The 17,046-nt window shown below is 48.7% G+C and overlaps 1 protein-coding gene across 3 annotated transcripts in view; it reads right to left on the reverse strand.

Annotated features, from left to right (window-relative positions):
* LONRF3 (LON peptidase N-terminal domain and ring finger 3) overlaps positions 1-17,046 on the reverse strand; it is a 36,358-nt gene that overhangs the window by 16,179 nt on the left and 3,133 nt on the right. For 2 of the 3 annotated variants that reach the window (XM_060291897.1, XM_060291898.1), the window contains exons 2-5: positions 16,425-16,543; positions 13,092-13,214; positions 6,834-7,095; positions 6,047-6,137 (exon numbers count right to left, since the gene is read on the reverse strand). In XM_060291897.1, the coding sequence (XP_060147880.1) occupies positions 6,047-6,137; positions 6,834-7,095; positions 13,092-13,214; positions 16,425-16,543 (595 nt within the window). Of the gene's footprint in view, positions 1-6,046; positions 6,138-6,833; positions 7,096-9,088; positions 9,245-13,091; positions 13,215-16,424; positions 16,544-17,046 lie in introns of all 3 variants that reach the window. The other variant, XM_060291896.1, reaches the window with a different exon arrangement.

The raw sequence follows: 17,046 nt of genomic DNA on the forward strand, positions 1-17,046 counted from the left end.
GGCTAGGAGAGAGATTTTTCATATATTTACTGTTTTCTACTTTTTAAATGTTATCAACCTGTTTAAAAAGCAGTTAATTTGTTTAACCGAGTTAATAAATTTTAGTTACTAAATTGGTCAAAAAGTAAAATTAATTTTCAGAAAACCTCTTTGATGAAGGTCCTAACCAGTGTACTGAGGCAAGGAGAAAAAAAGTTTGAGGACTTAAAAGGGGAAAAACCAAATCTGCTGTTATTCACAAATGGTATGATGATGGACTTAGAAAATCTAAAAGAATCTATAGAATGATTATTAGAATTAATAAGAATTGATAGAATTAGCAAAGAAGCTAGAGAAATACACACACACACACACACACACACACACACACCCCATTCAACTGTAGCTCTATATACCAGCAACAAGCATGAGAGAATACATTTTTGAAAAGATGACATTTACAATTGCTTTTGAAAATTGAGTGCCCGGGAATAAATCTAACAAAAGTTTATGAGACGTCTATTGAAAGAAACTGTAAACATTTCATTGAAAGAAAGTAAAGAAGACCTAACTGAGTCCCAATAAAAACCCCAATGGGTTATTTTACTTGTTTGTTTGTTTCTGTGGAACTTGGCAAGTTGATTTCTAAACTTTATAAGGCAAGGCAAAGGGCCAAGAAGAGCTGAGACACTTTTGAATAGCAGCGATGTAGGAGGACACGCTCTACCAGACATCAGAACTTACTATATAGTGATTAAAACAGAGTAAGACTAGCACAAGGACAAATAGATCCGTGGAATAGAAAAGAAAACCCAGAAATAGACCGAGACCCAGATTCTTGATTTATGACAAGTGTGGCGCTTCAAAGCAGAGGGAGGATTTTCAATACATAAATAGCATTCTCAATAACGCTATCTGGGATAGTTGGCTATCCATAGGCGGCAAAGAAGTTGGACTGCCTCTCACACCATACACAAAAAGCAATTCCATGTGGGCTGTAAAAATAAATGTGAAGGGCAAACAGTACAGCTTTTAGAAGACAAGATAGAACATCTTTCTGACCTCAAGGGGGGGAAAAAGATTTCTTAAACAGGACACACACACGAAAAAGCTAACTGTAAATGAAAAGAGTGATCATTGTTACTGCATTAAACTTAAGAACTTGTTAGCACGTCGAAAGGGGCCATTAAGAGAGCAAGAAGGCAAGCCAGAGCGGGAGAAGATATCTGCAGCACACGTGACTAACAAAGGACTTATATGTAGAACATACATAGAGCTCCTACAAGTCAGTAAGAAAAAGAGAGATAACCCAATCAAAACTGGGCAAAGAGTTATATACGCACCAGCAGACATAAAAACTGTTCATAGTAACGCTGTCCATAATAGCCCTAAACTAGAAACAACCCAAATATCCATCCAGAATATAACTGATTTTGGTCGATTCATACAATGGGACACTATACACTAATGAAAATGAACAAACTTCACCTACATGTAATAACGTGGATAAATCTTCATCCTGAGGAAAAGAAGCCACAAAAAAAGAATCCATTCTGGATAATTCAACTTATATGAAGTTTCTTTAAAAATAGGAAAAACGAAATTACACAGTTTAGAGATACATACAAAGGTGTCAAGTTAGTGGTTTCAGTGTCGGGGGGGGTGTCATGCTTTGGAAGGGGCACACGGGCAGCTTCTGGAGTCCTGGCAATGTTTTATTTCTTGGGCTGAGAGGGGTTCCATGAGTATCCTCTTTACAATATTTTGTTAAGAGAATATATTCATATTTTTACATACTTTCCCACTGTGTCTATTTCACAATTTAAAGTGTTTTTCAAAATTGAGATTTGCAAGCTGATTTTGGGAACTACTGCTGTGATCTAACTCCTAGAAGCAGCCAAAGCAGATGATCTCATTTCCTCAGTAATTTGAGACCTATGAATCCGAATGCTTTTTATACATTACTTGACGACGCTAATGATGAACACTGACTGATGAATCTGTATCTGCAAAACGATTTTTCTTGAGAATTTCAAGCCTTTTGTTCATTGAAGAATGTAATCCACATACAAATAATAATGATATAGCTGGCCAATTAATTGCAACAAATACTGACAATTAATGAGCAGACGAATGAAACAGACACAGAAGGATAGAGCAACTCTTAGCAAGAGCTATGATTAAAATGCTCCTGATTTCAGTGGTCACAAACAAGAATGCTGCCACAGATGCTGCATGATTATTGCTTTGAAATAATTCAAGGTTCAGATGCTTAGAATAGATCATCTTTCAATACTCAACCCACTTCTATATTCAGGCTGACTGAGTAAAGTGACTGGGGACAGATGGAATATATTTCTCTCGCTATCCTGGATGTGTACAATACTGTTTTTCATATAAATTAACTTTATACAGTCACAGGCAATAATTGGACTAGCTCCATTTTACTATTGAGGAAATTAGGACTCAGACAAGTTAAAGAACTTGTGCAAGGTCACACAGCTAGCTAATAAGTATCAGGGCTTGGGATTCTAAGTCACATGTGAGTCACAAGCCCATCTTCCTTCTCCACTACATGACACAGCCACGACTGTTGTGTTCATCTATATCTAGAACACACACCATCCGTGTATATGTAGGTGCACACACTCACACACACACCCTTTCCTCTCTCCCTCTGTCTCTCTCCCTTCCTTCTCCCCACTGCCAGAGAGAGAGAAACTCTCTCTATGTAGACAGAGCTAGAAATAGATATATACTCAAATCCCTCTCCCTTTTATTTACCAGTTTAGGTAATGATTTCGGAAAACACTTCAGGGGGGCATTTATAAATCAGAGTAGGGCCAGATTTTCTCACAAGAGAGCATTTTACATTGTCACAGTGATGGAGTAAACAATAGTAATAATAAATGCTTTCAGTTAGATGTCAGCCCGGATAAGATGTTTGGCCTGTCTGGAAATAGCTATCTTTTCCCACCAGTTACATCCTTGTATTGTGCTCTTTTGCTGCTATCAAATGAGAGCAAAGAGGGAATCAGGAGGAGGGAGGGGGCAGGGGGAGAGAGAGAGAGAGAGAGAGAGAGAACTGAGCAGCTAAAACTAGGTTAAATATAAAGCTTTTCATTTCAATTGACAAAGAGGTCACTGGGCCATTAGGTAACTGGTTCAAATATCAAACATTCTTGCTCCACATCTCAAAATATCCTTGTCACCCCAAAAGTCCTGCTCCACAGCAGCCCCAGAGGTGGCCCCCAGGGCTAGGATATCTGGAGCAGGTAAATCCCAAGGGAGGATCTGCACTCACTGAAGACTGAGGGGCAGAGAGTGACTTCCCTCAGCACAGCTCTCCCCGTCCAGCAAGGGATCCAGCAAGGGAAACTCGGAATGGAGACTGGAAAGTTTCTCATTAGCTCACCCTCCAACTGCTGCTCCATTCACTCTCTCCACCATTCTCCCTGAGGAATTTATAAGCCCCTCGGGACTTTCCCTCTAGAATCAGAACAAATAAATTCACACTCTAACTTGTCTTCTACCAATGCAGCACCACGGCCACTGGATTTCATTCTAGAAACCTGCACAGGAGGTACAAATGTCTATAGTTTCATGACTCGGCAGATTGTTTGAAAATATCTACCCTTAAACCCTCTCCACCAAAGACACATGAGGGTCATAACGGAACGTAATAATAATCCTAATAACAATTTAAAAAAGAAAAGCACTGAAGAGAGGTAGAAACAGGAGCTTTTCCAAGACTGCAATAATTCCAGCTAAAGCATATATTTGAAATGGCCTCTGTCGATATGTGATTTCTGACTTGGGAGACAAGCCCTGTTGGAAGGGGAACTACATGCTTTTGAACTAGTTGTAAGAGCCTTGCGATCAGAAACGTTCTCTAGACCTGGCAGGCTTCTTTTCACCTTAAAGCAGCTAGAGTCCCACCCACCCCACCCCCCGGCCCCGGTAACTTACCAGCCCATACAATAACTTCTCCAGGCAAAGATGGGTTTTTGCTTTGAAGTCTCATTTAGAACAGAGGGGCAGGATAAGGGAAATAATGGCTTTTAAACTCAGAGCGAGCCAACTAGAAGGGGGTCTTATCCTCTTGGTGTTTATTTCTTGGACCAAATTTCTAACCCTTCTCTGAAGCTCCCTGTTGAGATCAGGGACAAACAAGATGAAAGGGAGAAAAGCAGAGGAAAGGGAACAAAAGAACTTCAACCTCAGGATTCTTAGCCCTCAGGGAAAACACAAACAGGATGAGTCTGCGTGTTTGATTCTGCGTCCCCGGGATGCCGGGAGGAGTGTTAAGGAGGATAAGTACACCAAAGACCCAGGCTTTCTGAGTGAGCTGAATCAAGTCTATCAAAGTCTGACATCTGAAGGACCACGGCTCACATCGCGGGCTGAGAGCCACAAAGGCGTTATTACCTGTGGAGGCCCATTTGTCTGCTATGTTGCTGTGAGGGGGAGGGGGAACTGGTTATACAGCCCATCCTACCCTCGCCCACTCCACCTAAACTCAGACAGTATACGGCAGGCTTGCTGCTACCTTCTTTATCGAGTCTGTCTGAGCTTATGAGCAAATCTGACAACTCTAATTTTTTTAAGAGAGAGAAAAAGTATGTGTTCGGGTAATGGCCACCTTACTCATTTTTCTTCAGAGGACAAGAAAAGTCATTCCGAGTATGCCTGGGATTGATACGGAAGGCATATGTGCTTGTAAAGGGCAAGAAGACCTCTGAGGAGCCTCCGCTGGCTGGATCCATCTGTGTGGTGGACCGAAAGATTTTTCCTGACTTCTCTTCTCTTGGTTCAACCATCTTAACAACTTTTGTGCAAATATCTCAGCCTCCTTTTAAAGCTCTTTTGGGGGAATAAGGCACACTTGAGAATCTACTGAAAGCTGTGGACCTCGTCCTGGAAAACTCACACACACGCACACAGACACACACACACACACACACACTTTTACATATAACTGCAGGGAATTCTTAGATCTATTAGAATCCATAGATAGAACCCCCTCAGGGGTCCATGGACCTAAAGTTAAAGAACCTCTGGTCTAGGAAAAAAAGTTAACATTTATCGAGTACTTACTATATGTCAAGCACTATTCTAAGTGTCTTAAATAGATTTTCTCAGTCATAACAAGCCCATAGAGCAGGTACTACTGTTCTCTATTTTACTCATGAGAAAACAGTGGCAGAGAAAGTCACTTGCTCCAGGTCAAACAGCCAGTAAGTGGCAGAGCCTCGGTTGAAACCCAGGCACCCTGGCTTTGGAGCAGCTCCTCTTAGCCACAAAGCCACAGCTGTGAAATGAAACAAGTGAAAGTCATTTCTTTGCACAGACCACTGCTGTAGCAGTTTCCTTTTTGTGTATGTTGGAGGGTGGGCAGGCATGTGGATAATTTGTGTGTCCAGAGGTCTGAGAAAGTAGAGATGACGTGGCAGTGGGTGGAGGAGAGACGCTTGGCCAAGTGGTACATGCCTACTACTGACTACTGTGCAGGGCACAGAACAAAAACTAATCAGGCCCTCTCTTGGCTTCCAAGGAATAGGCCTGTGGTGCTGACACTGGCCCTTGAGCTTTGAGACCTTGATCAAGTAGCCAGTTGAGATTAGTTCCAGGGTCACAAACTTAAACGCCTACAAGGCACCCGGAAAGCAAAGCAAATGCGAGAGGAAGGCTGGTGTAAGGCAGTGGCCATGGGAGGGGGGCCGTGACCAACTGGAGTGCGTGTCCTGTCTCAAAACATTCACTTTTCACAAGCCCCCAAATCCCGTGAAGGCCGAACAAAAGACATCCAGCCTGTGCGCCATCAGTCTGTGACCTCTGAGTAGACTGTTTCCTTTCCGCTCTCTAGGTATTTCCAAGTCAGGAGTGCGGGGAATGCATTCTGTAAGCAAGGGACACAAGCTAGCCCGTGTGACAGTTAACGGCGTGATTTCCATTTTGTTAGAACCACGCTTTTCCGTGCTAACCAACCAAGCAGTAGTTCACTAGCAGACAAGTCCTGACACCAGAGGGGAAGAACACTCAGGCAGTGACAGTACACATCACATACCTCATACAGAGGGAGCATTCAAGGTCAGAGGCGTCAAAAGATGCGAGTGGAACACTGAGAGCAGGTTTGGCCCCCGGAGCAGCGGGAGGATCTGTGGTTTAGAGAGCAGAAGTCAGAGCTGAACCAACCTTGGTTTCACAAACAGCACTTCTGAGGCAAAAGAACCCAATTATTTTTTCAGCCTGCCACTCTCACCACCTCCCAGAGAATTGATTTAGTGGCCACGTGAGCCACTGAGAATGGGGTACCCTGAAACAGGCGCTCACGGGCTTCCAACAGTCCCATAAAGAGACGCGCAAGTCAGGGACCGTCCGGAGCCCTGGGGGCTTCCTTCAAATGCAACAGGCGCCTCACTCAACAAGCGGCGGCGGCAGCAACTCCGCGGACTGAGCCAGGCCTTCAGAGCTGACACTGAATCTTGGCACTGCCAGCGCTCTGGGAAAGGTCTCAAGCTGCGGCTGCCGCTTCTCAGATGCCTGCCTACGGGAACACGACTGGGAAGGAGCGGAGTGAGGCCTGATCGCGCTGCCCTTGTCCTACGTTCCCGGAATGGGGATGGGGGTAGCCAGAGGCTGGCCTGGAAGGAGGTGACACCACCGAGGGCATGAGATGTCACTACTGGACGCCGTGCTCTCACAGAAGCCCCACAGGCACCCTGGAGGCGGCAGAGCTGAGAGCTGGGCCCCGTGCAGAGCCGCGGAGCCCTCCCGTGGAGGGTGAGGGACCTCCGCATAGTGGTGAGCCGGGCCCTCCTCCGAGCCGCTTGCCCCCCGGGGAGAGTCCGCACCTGCCTTAGACGCTTTCCTAGGCACCTCGGGGTCTTGGGGCTCGAGTTGGCCGCGCTTCCTTTTCTTCCCCTGGCATTTGCCGGTCTTGCTGGAGGCAGCCTGGGGAGAGGCAGCGGCCCCCTCCTCCTCCGCTCCATCCTGGTCTTCGGGGCCGTCTTGCTGCCTGTCCCCTTGCACCGGCACGAGGTTCACCGGGCTGCCTCTGTGCCCCCCGGCTGCTGCCGTCTCCTGACCAGAACAATGTGGGCGCTCCAGCGTTTCCTGGAAAGGAAGAGCCGAACATCAGGATCTCCTCATGACCAACGTCGTCCTCTGATACTTCTCCCCAGGGGCACAATGAGAAGATACCGCACAGTGTTGATCATCTAGAGGACGTGTAGCTTAACTGATGGGCGGTCACAGGGCACAGGCAGGCCCAGCTGGGGCGGAGCGGAGGAACCTCTGTCCGAGGCGAGGACAGAAAGGCATGCGGGGAGAGAGTCTTTGGGCCGCGCTGAAGGGGGTGATGGCAAGTGCAGTGCCAGGCCCCGCTCCCCTCCAAATCAGTCCCCAGTCACTACCTGGGGGAAACCAAGGCATGCAGTGCAGCCAGGGTACATCCAGCCACTCAGTACTTCCTCTCACCCTCACTGCCATTCCGGGCCCTCCTCGAGCCCCACACCCAACTCCCAAAGAACTTTCGGGAAGGCTCTGGCACAGGTGTGTTCACAGGCCTGCCGAGTGCCCTCACGCTCCAGAGCTATGTGTTACACTGGTCAAACTAGGGACAAATTAGTCTTTTCACTAGATTTGGGGTGAGAAGTCTGAAAAAGAGACAAGATCATTTGGCAAAACGATCCATAATGTCTCTAGCCTTTTAAAGAATTTTTGTCCAGGAGAAGGACCTAGAAAAAAACAAATCCAATGACAAGGTGTTCATGCAGGTTTACCTAGAGAACCCCTCTCTACTCCACATCCATAGCACATGGGTCAAAACGCTCACGCTGTTTTCTCCCCTCCAACTCCAACCAAAAAAATTGGTAGATAGATGAAAAATGGGCAGTGCACAGCTGGGAGAAAATGATGAGGTACGGAGAAAAAGGATGTGGGTTTTCTGAGTCCCTAACCTGGGGAGTTCAGGGGTTTTTTCAGCACTGTGGCACTGCCGCATCCTTTCCATGAGCCCCAGGCATAGTCTACACGGTACACCGCTTTGCAAGGCAAAGTCTGGGTGGAAACCCAATCCCTGCTCCCCAGCTGGCTCACATGGGAAAGCCAGGGGTGCTACTTTTCTTCATTTCAGATTGAGCTGCCATTAGAAGTCACCCCAGGGACTCTGGTTCAGTGTTAGGGCTCTCAGTCCTGTAATAATGATCTCAAACACGTATTGAGATGCACTAGGGGTGCTTTGATTTCAGGAGATACTCTAAGTTCTGCCCCCCCACCCTTTTTTGAGTCAGGTACACCTGCATTTTATTCATTCTCCAGAGCGGGGAAAGAAGTCAGGGAGATGTAAGATTCTCACCTGTCAGAGAATCCAAGAAGCCACAGAGACCCCAGGGCTCACATACAGGGGAGGAACACGGATAACAGATGGTGGGCAGGCAGAGGTCCCGAGGTGCCTAGACCTTCAGAGCTCAACTCTGCCTTCACGTCTGCCCTTCTGAGCCCCAGCCTCTGCCCACTTGCCCTCTGCTGGGAAAGCTAGGGCCTGGAGACCATCGTTTTCAAAGACTCAAATACCTGCGACTTCCTAGGTCGCTTCCCTCTCCCCCGCTCCAAATATGTATTGGAAGTCTACTTACGTGTAAGACACGGTGCAGGAATATGAAATTACCTCCCCTTGGGGATCAAATGGAGTTGTCTTTGCACAAGGAACTTAGCTGGGAGCAGCTTGCACAAACAAAAAGCAGGAAAGGAGGGGCTGTCAGGCCCTCTTCCCAGGCTCCGCCCCTAAGCTGATAAAGCCACCCCGACTGAAGGGCTCCAGGGGAAGTGGGCCAGATCCTTTCTAGTTCTGTCAACTCTCTCCTTCAGCTGGATCCGACCAAGAACTGAAAACTGAACGTAATAAATCATCAACCCCGGGCCCCCGCCTAAAATCCAATTTCATCTTTAGGAAATAGCCTTCTAGCGAAGAACGCAGCCATGAGCGACTCCATTTCTTCTTTCTCGGGAACCGAATGAGGTAGGAGAGTGAGGGCTCACTCCCCATGTTTGCCCACAAAACAGCCGAACGAAGAGTCACGAGCGAGCTGGGTGAGTGGAGTTTTACCTGTGACAACTTTGGTAGATTATGGCTGGTGCCTTCAGTAGCCAATGACTCTACGTGTTCCTTTAATCTAGGGTGAGGTGCCAACAGCTTCAGGATATCGGGAGAATGTTCCTGAGAAGCCCCCGGGAATGATGGTGAAAAGAAACTAAGGAGAAGCTGTGACATAAAACAGAAGACTTCACTACTTAAGTTTCTACAGGTGCTTGGGTGAAGGGTGGGGGGAGGAAGGGGCAAAGGGCACAGCTTGCGGGGCCAAACTCCAGGGAGGAAGCCTTGGACCACAGACCCCGACACAGTGGGGTAGGGGTCCTCACTTCAGTGCATCGGAATTGCCTGGGAGCTTAGGGAAAGTCCAGGTTCTAAGTTCCCATGCCCGGCTCCCCCAGGTCTGAAGTGTGGCCCGAGAATCTGGATTTTGAAAAGGCACTACAGATGCCTTTGTCACCCTAGCCAGAGGTACAAACCACCACTCCACTGCTGCCATTCCATAGAAATATCTGCAGGGGGATTTCAAAACCTACCTAGGAGGAAAGAGGCAGAGGTGAAGACGGGAGAGAAACATCAGCTGGGGGACCTGGAGTCGTGTCGGCGACACCCCCATGGGTAGAAGGTGACAAATGTCATCGAGGTTCCTCGCTACTTCTTCCCACCCTGCCCATTTTGCTCCCTCCTCCATCAGCCCCGGACCATGAATCCCTTCAGCAGTGAAATGTCCGGAAAAGCAGAACCCAACCTTCCTTCCTCTTCTCCTAGTCTCTCCTCCCCGTTTCTGGCCTTCACTTTCCAGAGAATATCAGGTATCTTCCAGGACCGGGGGCAGGCCGGTTCCAGTCTATGGCTGGCTTCCTTTGCAATTGATAAGCTGGGGGCAGTGGTGCGGGGGCAGGTAGAAGACCCAGAAGGGACTGCGAGACAAAGATGTGCGGGCGCGCGGACGCTGCGCCATCGGCTGCCCACATCCTTGTTTCAGTTCTCCCCTGTGAAAGCGCCAGTCATCAGCATACATACGTATCTATCATGTGTAACACAACACAGGAAGGCAGGTCACTCACTTCTAAAACATATTCACAAGTTTGCCACTGAGACCCACTAAAGGGCGCTCCACCCTTTGTTCTGGGTAATAGGGTATTAACTCATCAGGGGAATCTGACCGAAACTCTGACCAAACTCTCTCTGGTTTGACTTGCTCTTTTGCTGGGCCCCAGCAGTTCCTTCATGATGTTCCTTCTGATGCCAGCACTTTCCACATAGCCAAGCCCTGCTCGTCCCTCAAGGCTCAGCTCCAGCACTACCTTCCCCTACTCCCCCAGCCTTCCTGATCTCTCCGGTCCTTCCGTGTTCTCGACTGCACCATAAGATAGCACCTTACACTACACAGTCTTGTGTTAGCCTCAAATTGCATTGCAGATGTAAGTCTGGTCACCTTCTGGAGGGCACGTGACAGATGTCCAATAAATACTCATCACACTGGATGGAACTGAATTAAGACACTAGCCATTCCAGGGCCCAGGGAGAGGCCTAGGGTTCAGACCCAAAGTCTTCAGACAGATGCCTCTATCTCCTCCCAGCTAGGAGTTGGTAAAGGAGTGAGGTGGGGAGGTACTCACAGTGACCAGGGCCATAAATGCCACCTTTCAGAGGCTCCTCCCGAGTGGCCCACCAGGACCAACCCACCTCTGAAGCAATCTCCCTGGAATTCTCCCAAAAAGAACAGTATCAGCCATAGGGCATCCCAAGGTACAGGGATAAAAGGGTAGAGTGCGGTGAGAGGGAAAGAGAGGCAGAGAGGGAACTCGAAGGAAACAAAGCAGAAGCAACAGCAGCACTGACCTTCTTCCTTTAATACCTAAGATAGACTAGGCCTTCTCAGTGGCTTTGGAAAACAAAATTTGGGGTCGACTCTCAGTGGGAATGAGCATTCCACATACGAACGGAAGTCAATTCCACTTCAGTGTCTGCCTTTGAAAGGCCCAAATGGCTCAAGAGGGCAAAAAAGAATCTGAGGTAAATACAAACATTAAAAAGAAACCCAGGCCTGTGAGTGGCTAAGGCAGCTAATTCATCCCAAGTGAGCCTGGACCATCTCTGTCATACCTTTATCCCTGGAATGGGAACAATCCAGTAAATAAGCACAGCGGAGGTCCTCAGTGTTCTTAGGTAACTGCCATGCCCTCGCCACACTCAGTGGAAACTCGCCTCTAAATACTCACCCCAGCTTCAGAACTCTGCAACACTCGTCACAGGCAAATGCTCGCTTGTATTGTCTGAAATTTATATTACACTATATAACAAGTGCAAGATTGTAAGGTAGGTCCTTGAGGACTGACACTGTGGCTTATGCCTCTCTGGGTCTCAGAGCTTAGCACAGTGTGTTCCCCTGCCCCGCTAAGGCAGCTATGGGAATGACACTAGGTGGTCTGTAAAATCGGGCTGTAAAGAGAGATCAATCCAACTGATGATACCAGAGCCTCTCAGGCCAACTGGGAAATGGACAAATGAGAATAAAGGAACCACTCCCTCCTGAGCCCAACACCTGCCTCTTTTGGCCTTTGCACACTCTGTCCCCCAAAGTCAAGGCTCTTCTAATCGCCTTTGTCCATCCATCCCAGACCCGGATAATTCCATTGCTGCTGTCCCCCCAGCCCCATCGGTGGGTGCTAAGACTCCTGACAAGGCCTCCTGGGGCAGCAGGATGGTGGAGCAGCTCACAAGGCAGACTCTGGAAGCAGGTGGAGTTGGGTTTGATTGCTCTTTCACCAATCACTAGGTGTGTGACCTCAGGAAAGTCACCAAGCCTCAGCTTCCTCATCTGTCTCATCTGTAACATGGGCATAAATAATAGTACCTACCCTCATAGGGCCATTGGGGAAATTAAATTATATCTTCCCCATAAAGCCCATAGCACAGTGTGGGGTGCACAGGAAACGCTCAATAAATGTTAGCTGTTATTATTATTATTACTCACACTATGGAGTGCAGTTAAGATTTGGGAAAGGGTCCACAGCTTGGAGCAATTCTCTGCCACCAGCGCTCTGACTAACCAGGCCAAAGCAACTTCCCGGAAAAGAAACCTTCTGTGAGAGGCATAGCCTCCAGAGCTCAGCTTCCCCTAGTTCATTGATTTTGCTAAAGATTCCTTTCTGGGGCCTTCAGAAACCACTCCTGTCTCTTGCGTCCTTTCTTCATCCACTGCTCTGCCAAACTGTACTGGGACAGAGGCACTTGGGGAGTGGCGGTGAATAGGGAGTGGGAGAGCAGAGGCCACCACTGATTGCTAACATCCAACTTCCAGGCCAGTTAGCCAGACCGTGAGAATACATTGCGGAACAGTAAGCAACGAAGTCCACGAATTGAGGATGCTTGAGCCTTCACTAATGCGTCCAGTATTTAAACAGTAACATCCACATTCTCCCAGGACTCAAGAGTTGGAATGACTGTTTGCATGTATTGTAATAGTCCTTGACTTATATTCTGTATGTGTTTTATTTCCAGCAAAGGAGCTGAAGGTTGGAGTTCTGCATATGGCAGGGCAGATGGGACCCAACATCCCTTCTGAGGAGCTGGCTGCCCTGTGTGACTGGTGAAGCTGTGACTTAGCTAAAGAAAAGTTCTACAACTGCAGGCAGCCTCACACACAGGACCTCTTGCCAACAGCCAGAGTCTCCTCAGGGGGCCTCCATCCCCATGTTAACTTATTTGGTTTTATTTTGTTTTGTTTGTTTCCCACTGACAACCCAAACCCCGAGTCAAAGAAGCAAGAACACCCCTCATCAGCTCCTACAGAAATGCAGGAACTGCTCGATCTGATTGTACACGCCAAAAGGATGGTGCTTCCGGGCCATCAGTTGGCACTTGTGTCTCGCTCCTGTCCCCTCAACCCAGGGAGCCACCCACTCAGGACCCCCAATCCCAGGAAGGGCAGTTCCCTCACTCCCCCCACCCCGGAGAAGACAGAGGGGTGGGGGCCCACTGGGCAGCTGGACCTGACGTCATCTCAACTCACCCTTTGGGCTTCAGCTCTTGCTCTTTTGTTCTTTCCATCGAGGGACACACAATATAAAAACTCCCTTAGTGCTTCCTCCACCTTGCCTAGGGTGGCTAAGGCTTGCGCTTTTCTGAAGTGTGCCTGGAAGAAAACATGAGCATTCAATCCCATTCTTATCCACCTCTTGATGCTGCTATCGTTCATAACACCAGCTAACTGCTTCGTGGGTTTTCATTGTCGTGTGAAGGGTTTTAAAAGGACTATCTCATCTATAGCCCTACTAGGTAGGCAACTGTTCTGAAGCCCATTTTCAAGGAGATAAAACTGAGATCCAGAGAAATGACTCACCCAAAATAATAAGAGATTGTGGAATCAAGTTTTGAGCCTGGGACTGACTGATACCGAAGCCCAAATTCTCAACCACTGTGCCTCCGCCTCCCTCTCTCCCGGCCCCACCACTGTATTGGAGGACGTACCAAATGTAGCAAGAACCCCCATTTGAGCACATACTAACCAGGTTTCAGGACCTGCCTGGATGGACCTTCCTGGTAACTGGTCTGTCAAGCAGAGACCTAGTCCATCTTACCGGCTGAGCGACCATCTACACTCACTGATCATTTATCAGAAGAGGCCCAAGTGAGCCAAGGCATGTGATCTCTCCAAGACCTCGAAGGTAGCTAGTAGCAAAGCTGGAACTAGAACTGTGCCCCTCCCCGTGAAGCAGACCGCCCTTTGGAGGGCTAACCAGGGCCTGCGCAAACTCTTTGGCTCCGGTGGGCTCAGCCCCCTCGCCACGTCTTGAAATAGCATAAGAAGTTTTAGGGCTCCTCAGGGTCCAGGCCCAACTGCCCTGGGAAAGGTGCATCCCGGGGAAGAGTGAGGAAAAAGAAAAGAGGTGGGAGGAGGGCTGCCTCCTCTCCGTGCCTTAGGACAGGTGCTCCTGGCAGCTTGGCTTGGAGGCTGCCCCTCAGGGGCCTGCTCCCCACTCCCTCAGCTCCACGGCTGAGCCCGAGTGTAACTTAGTGAAGGAAATAATGCAGGGTGCAGCTGCTGGGCACTCTAACATGCGGGGCCTCCCCTTCCGACACGCCTCTGCAGGCCGCAGTGCCCTCCGGCTCGGGCCTGGCTACAGGGGCCAGCCGGGATCTGCCTTCCTGAACAGTGGCCCCTGCTCCAAGCCTCTTGGGGGCCTCCCCAAGAACTCCCCCTCCTTCTGGAGCCGGATGCATGGCTTGTTGCATCTTCCCAGCAGTGCTCCGGGGGCCCTCAGGAGAAAGGCTGGTGTGACATTTCAGGGCGGCTAGAGGGGATAAGTGCTGGCAGCCTCGAGAGGCTTTGGGATCTGACCAATCATACCAAGCAGCCACGCGTATATACTCCAGCTGCTCAGGGCCGCCAGCTCACCCTCCTGGAGCTGCACCGCCTGCAGGAAAATTTGAGAAGCACGAGCCCTGGCTGGGGGGCTGGAATAGGGCTGCACGTGATGAACTCCTCCCACAAGGGCGTTTCATATAGAAACGGTGGGAAATATGCAAATCAGGGTGTGAGGCGGCTCTGAATCAGAAGCACCGTTCAAGTCTTCTCTCGACCCCCAAGTCAGCAGAGGTCTCTCGTCACTGCCTCTCTGCTTACGCCAGCACTTTGGGGAAATGAACTCCTGTTTAATATTTCCACCAACTCTTCCTTCACTGGGGAAGTCACTTTTCCTGTTTCATCCAAGATGGTCCACTGCTTACTCAGCCTTGTTTCCCACTGCACTGTCGAGGCCCCAACCCTTAGGGGGCCTAAGCAGAAAGAGTTGCAAGAGAAGTCCTCTTACGCCCAGGCAGCTCACTGGCCCGCACCACTACAAGGCCTGAAATAGCTCCCACTGAAGCTCCTGTGGGTTAAGACTTTGGTGACTTTGAATAAACTGTAATTGTGCTCCTTGGGAAAGAGAATATACTAATCCATCATCATTCATGAAAACCTTCTCATGAAAGAACATACGAGATTCACTCTGACATTAATGGCCCAGTATGCAGCTCCACAATGTTTTATCTGAAGTTCCCAGATCCTGAAAACAGTCTGATAATCCAATATTTTCATAAGCTTTTCAATATTTTCAATATTTTCATAAAATATTGATATTTCAATATTTGAAATATTTTGAAAATATTTCAAAAAATATTTTCAATATTTTCATAAGCTTGACATCAGAATCATTAGGTGGCAAAACCTCACCTAAAACGATGTGTGTTACAGTCTTTGTCCCACTTCGTGTGTATTTTCATGTAATATCCTGCAGAAATAGCGTGTGTGACTATGGGGCGCTGTCCAGAGCTCAAACCTGGGCTTTGTGAGATTGGGAACATTCTGGATTCTGAACATATCTGGCCCCACAGGATTCAGATAAGGGATCACAGCCTTGGATGAGTTGGGGTTGTGTAGAGAGAGCACCACACCAAGAGCCAGCGTTACAGAATGGTCACAGAATGGTCTCTTGGCCATGCTCACCTGTAACCCTCACTGCACCCCTGTGAGGCGATCAGGGCAGACAGCAAGATCTTCCTTTTGCAAACTAGGACACTTAGGGTTCAGAGAGTGAAGCGACTTCCACATGGTCACTTGGCTTGCAGGTAGTAGAGCCCAGGCTCAAATCTAATCTTCTAAACAAAATATTGAAATGTGGCTGAGGGCCAGTCCTGAGGCCTGACAGAGATGCAGAAAGTGACACTTTGCACCCTGGCATCTTGAGAGATGCTGAACCTGTCTTTCTCCCCACCCCTCCACGTGACCTACATGTTTAGGGGAACCGGCAGGCTGACTGACTACATTAAGGACTTGAGATGGCAGAATGAGCCAGCAATACTTCTCTCTCCCTCCTGTTTCTACTGTCCTGGGAAAAGAATGATGCTGTTGACGGCAGACACATGCAACGCTATGTGCCAGGCACTGTTCTAAGTGTCTGCGTGCATTAGCTCATGTAATTCTCACAACAAACCCTGTGAAGTAGGTGCTTTGAATATCCTCATTTTATAGATGAGGAGATGAGGTACAGGGAGGTTAGGTAACGTGCCAAGGCCGCACAGCTAGTAAAAGTAGCAGAGCTGGGACATAAACTCAGGCAGTCTGGCTCCCAAGTCCCTGCTCTAGAGAGTCACAAGGCCCAGGCTGCTCTGCGGGTCATCAGTGGAAGATCAGGTTGGGGAGGAATCCAGCTCCCTTGCAGATCCCTAAGTCACCCTTTGTCAAGGGACCCCCCAGCTCCTCTGAAGAGCCTTCTCCCTGCTCTGAGTGAGGGAGGCGGTCCTTCCTGCCAGTTCCGGTCTACAGTACAATTCCTTCCCATCCCTCCCATCCCACACTCACCTTAAACCCCATGGGGCGGAGCTTACATGCTATTTCTGCATCATGCAGTGCATCCTCATGAGACTCCAAGGTGAAATAGATTTGAGACCGGTTGCTGTAAAGCAAGTGGTCATTTGGAGCTGCCAAAATGAGAAAAAACAAACAAAAAAACCTTGAGCAAAATGGCAAGTTATCTAGGACTTTTCTGCTAGGGACCCAAAGGCATAAGCTCCATCTCCAGCCCTAATATTGCCCTGCCTACCACACCCCCCAGCCACTCTGGGTCTGAGCTTCCCCAACTGTAAAAAAGTCATTTTTCCCCTTCTCTCAAGCAGTTCCTTAGAGGGCCTGTGGTGTCAGTGGTGCATTAGCAACTTTGACTCTCGCACCCTGGAACTCTCGCACCCTGCTTCATGGCCGTGGCTAGCAACTGGCAGCCTGGCTTCTGGGTGAGGTATTGCCCACAAGGAAACAGGCCAGGGAGGAAGGAGAAGGGGATGGCCAGATGTGACCCCCATCCTTGCCACCAGGAAGACAAGTCCCAGTTAGTCTCCCGGTGATATCAGCGACATCTCTGTCTACAAACCCCAGCACACGTGAAGTTCTTCTGAAGAAAACAGAAATGCATCTGCAAGCCTCCATC

This window comes from Globicephala melas, chromosome X (assembly GCF_963455315.2).
Source record: "Globicephala melas chromosome X, mGloMel1.2, whole genome shotgun sequence".
NCBI classification, from domain to species: Eukaryota; Metazoa; Chordata; class Mammalia; order Artiodactyla; family Delphinidae; genus Globicephala; species Globicephala melas.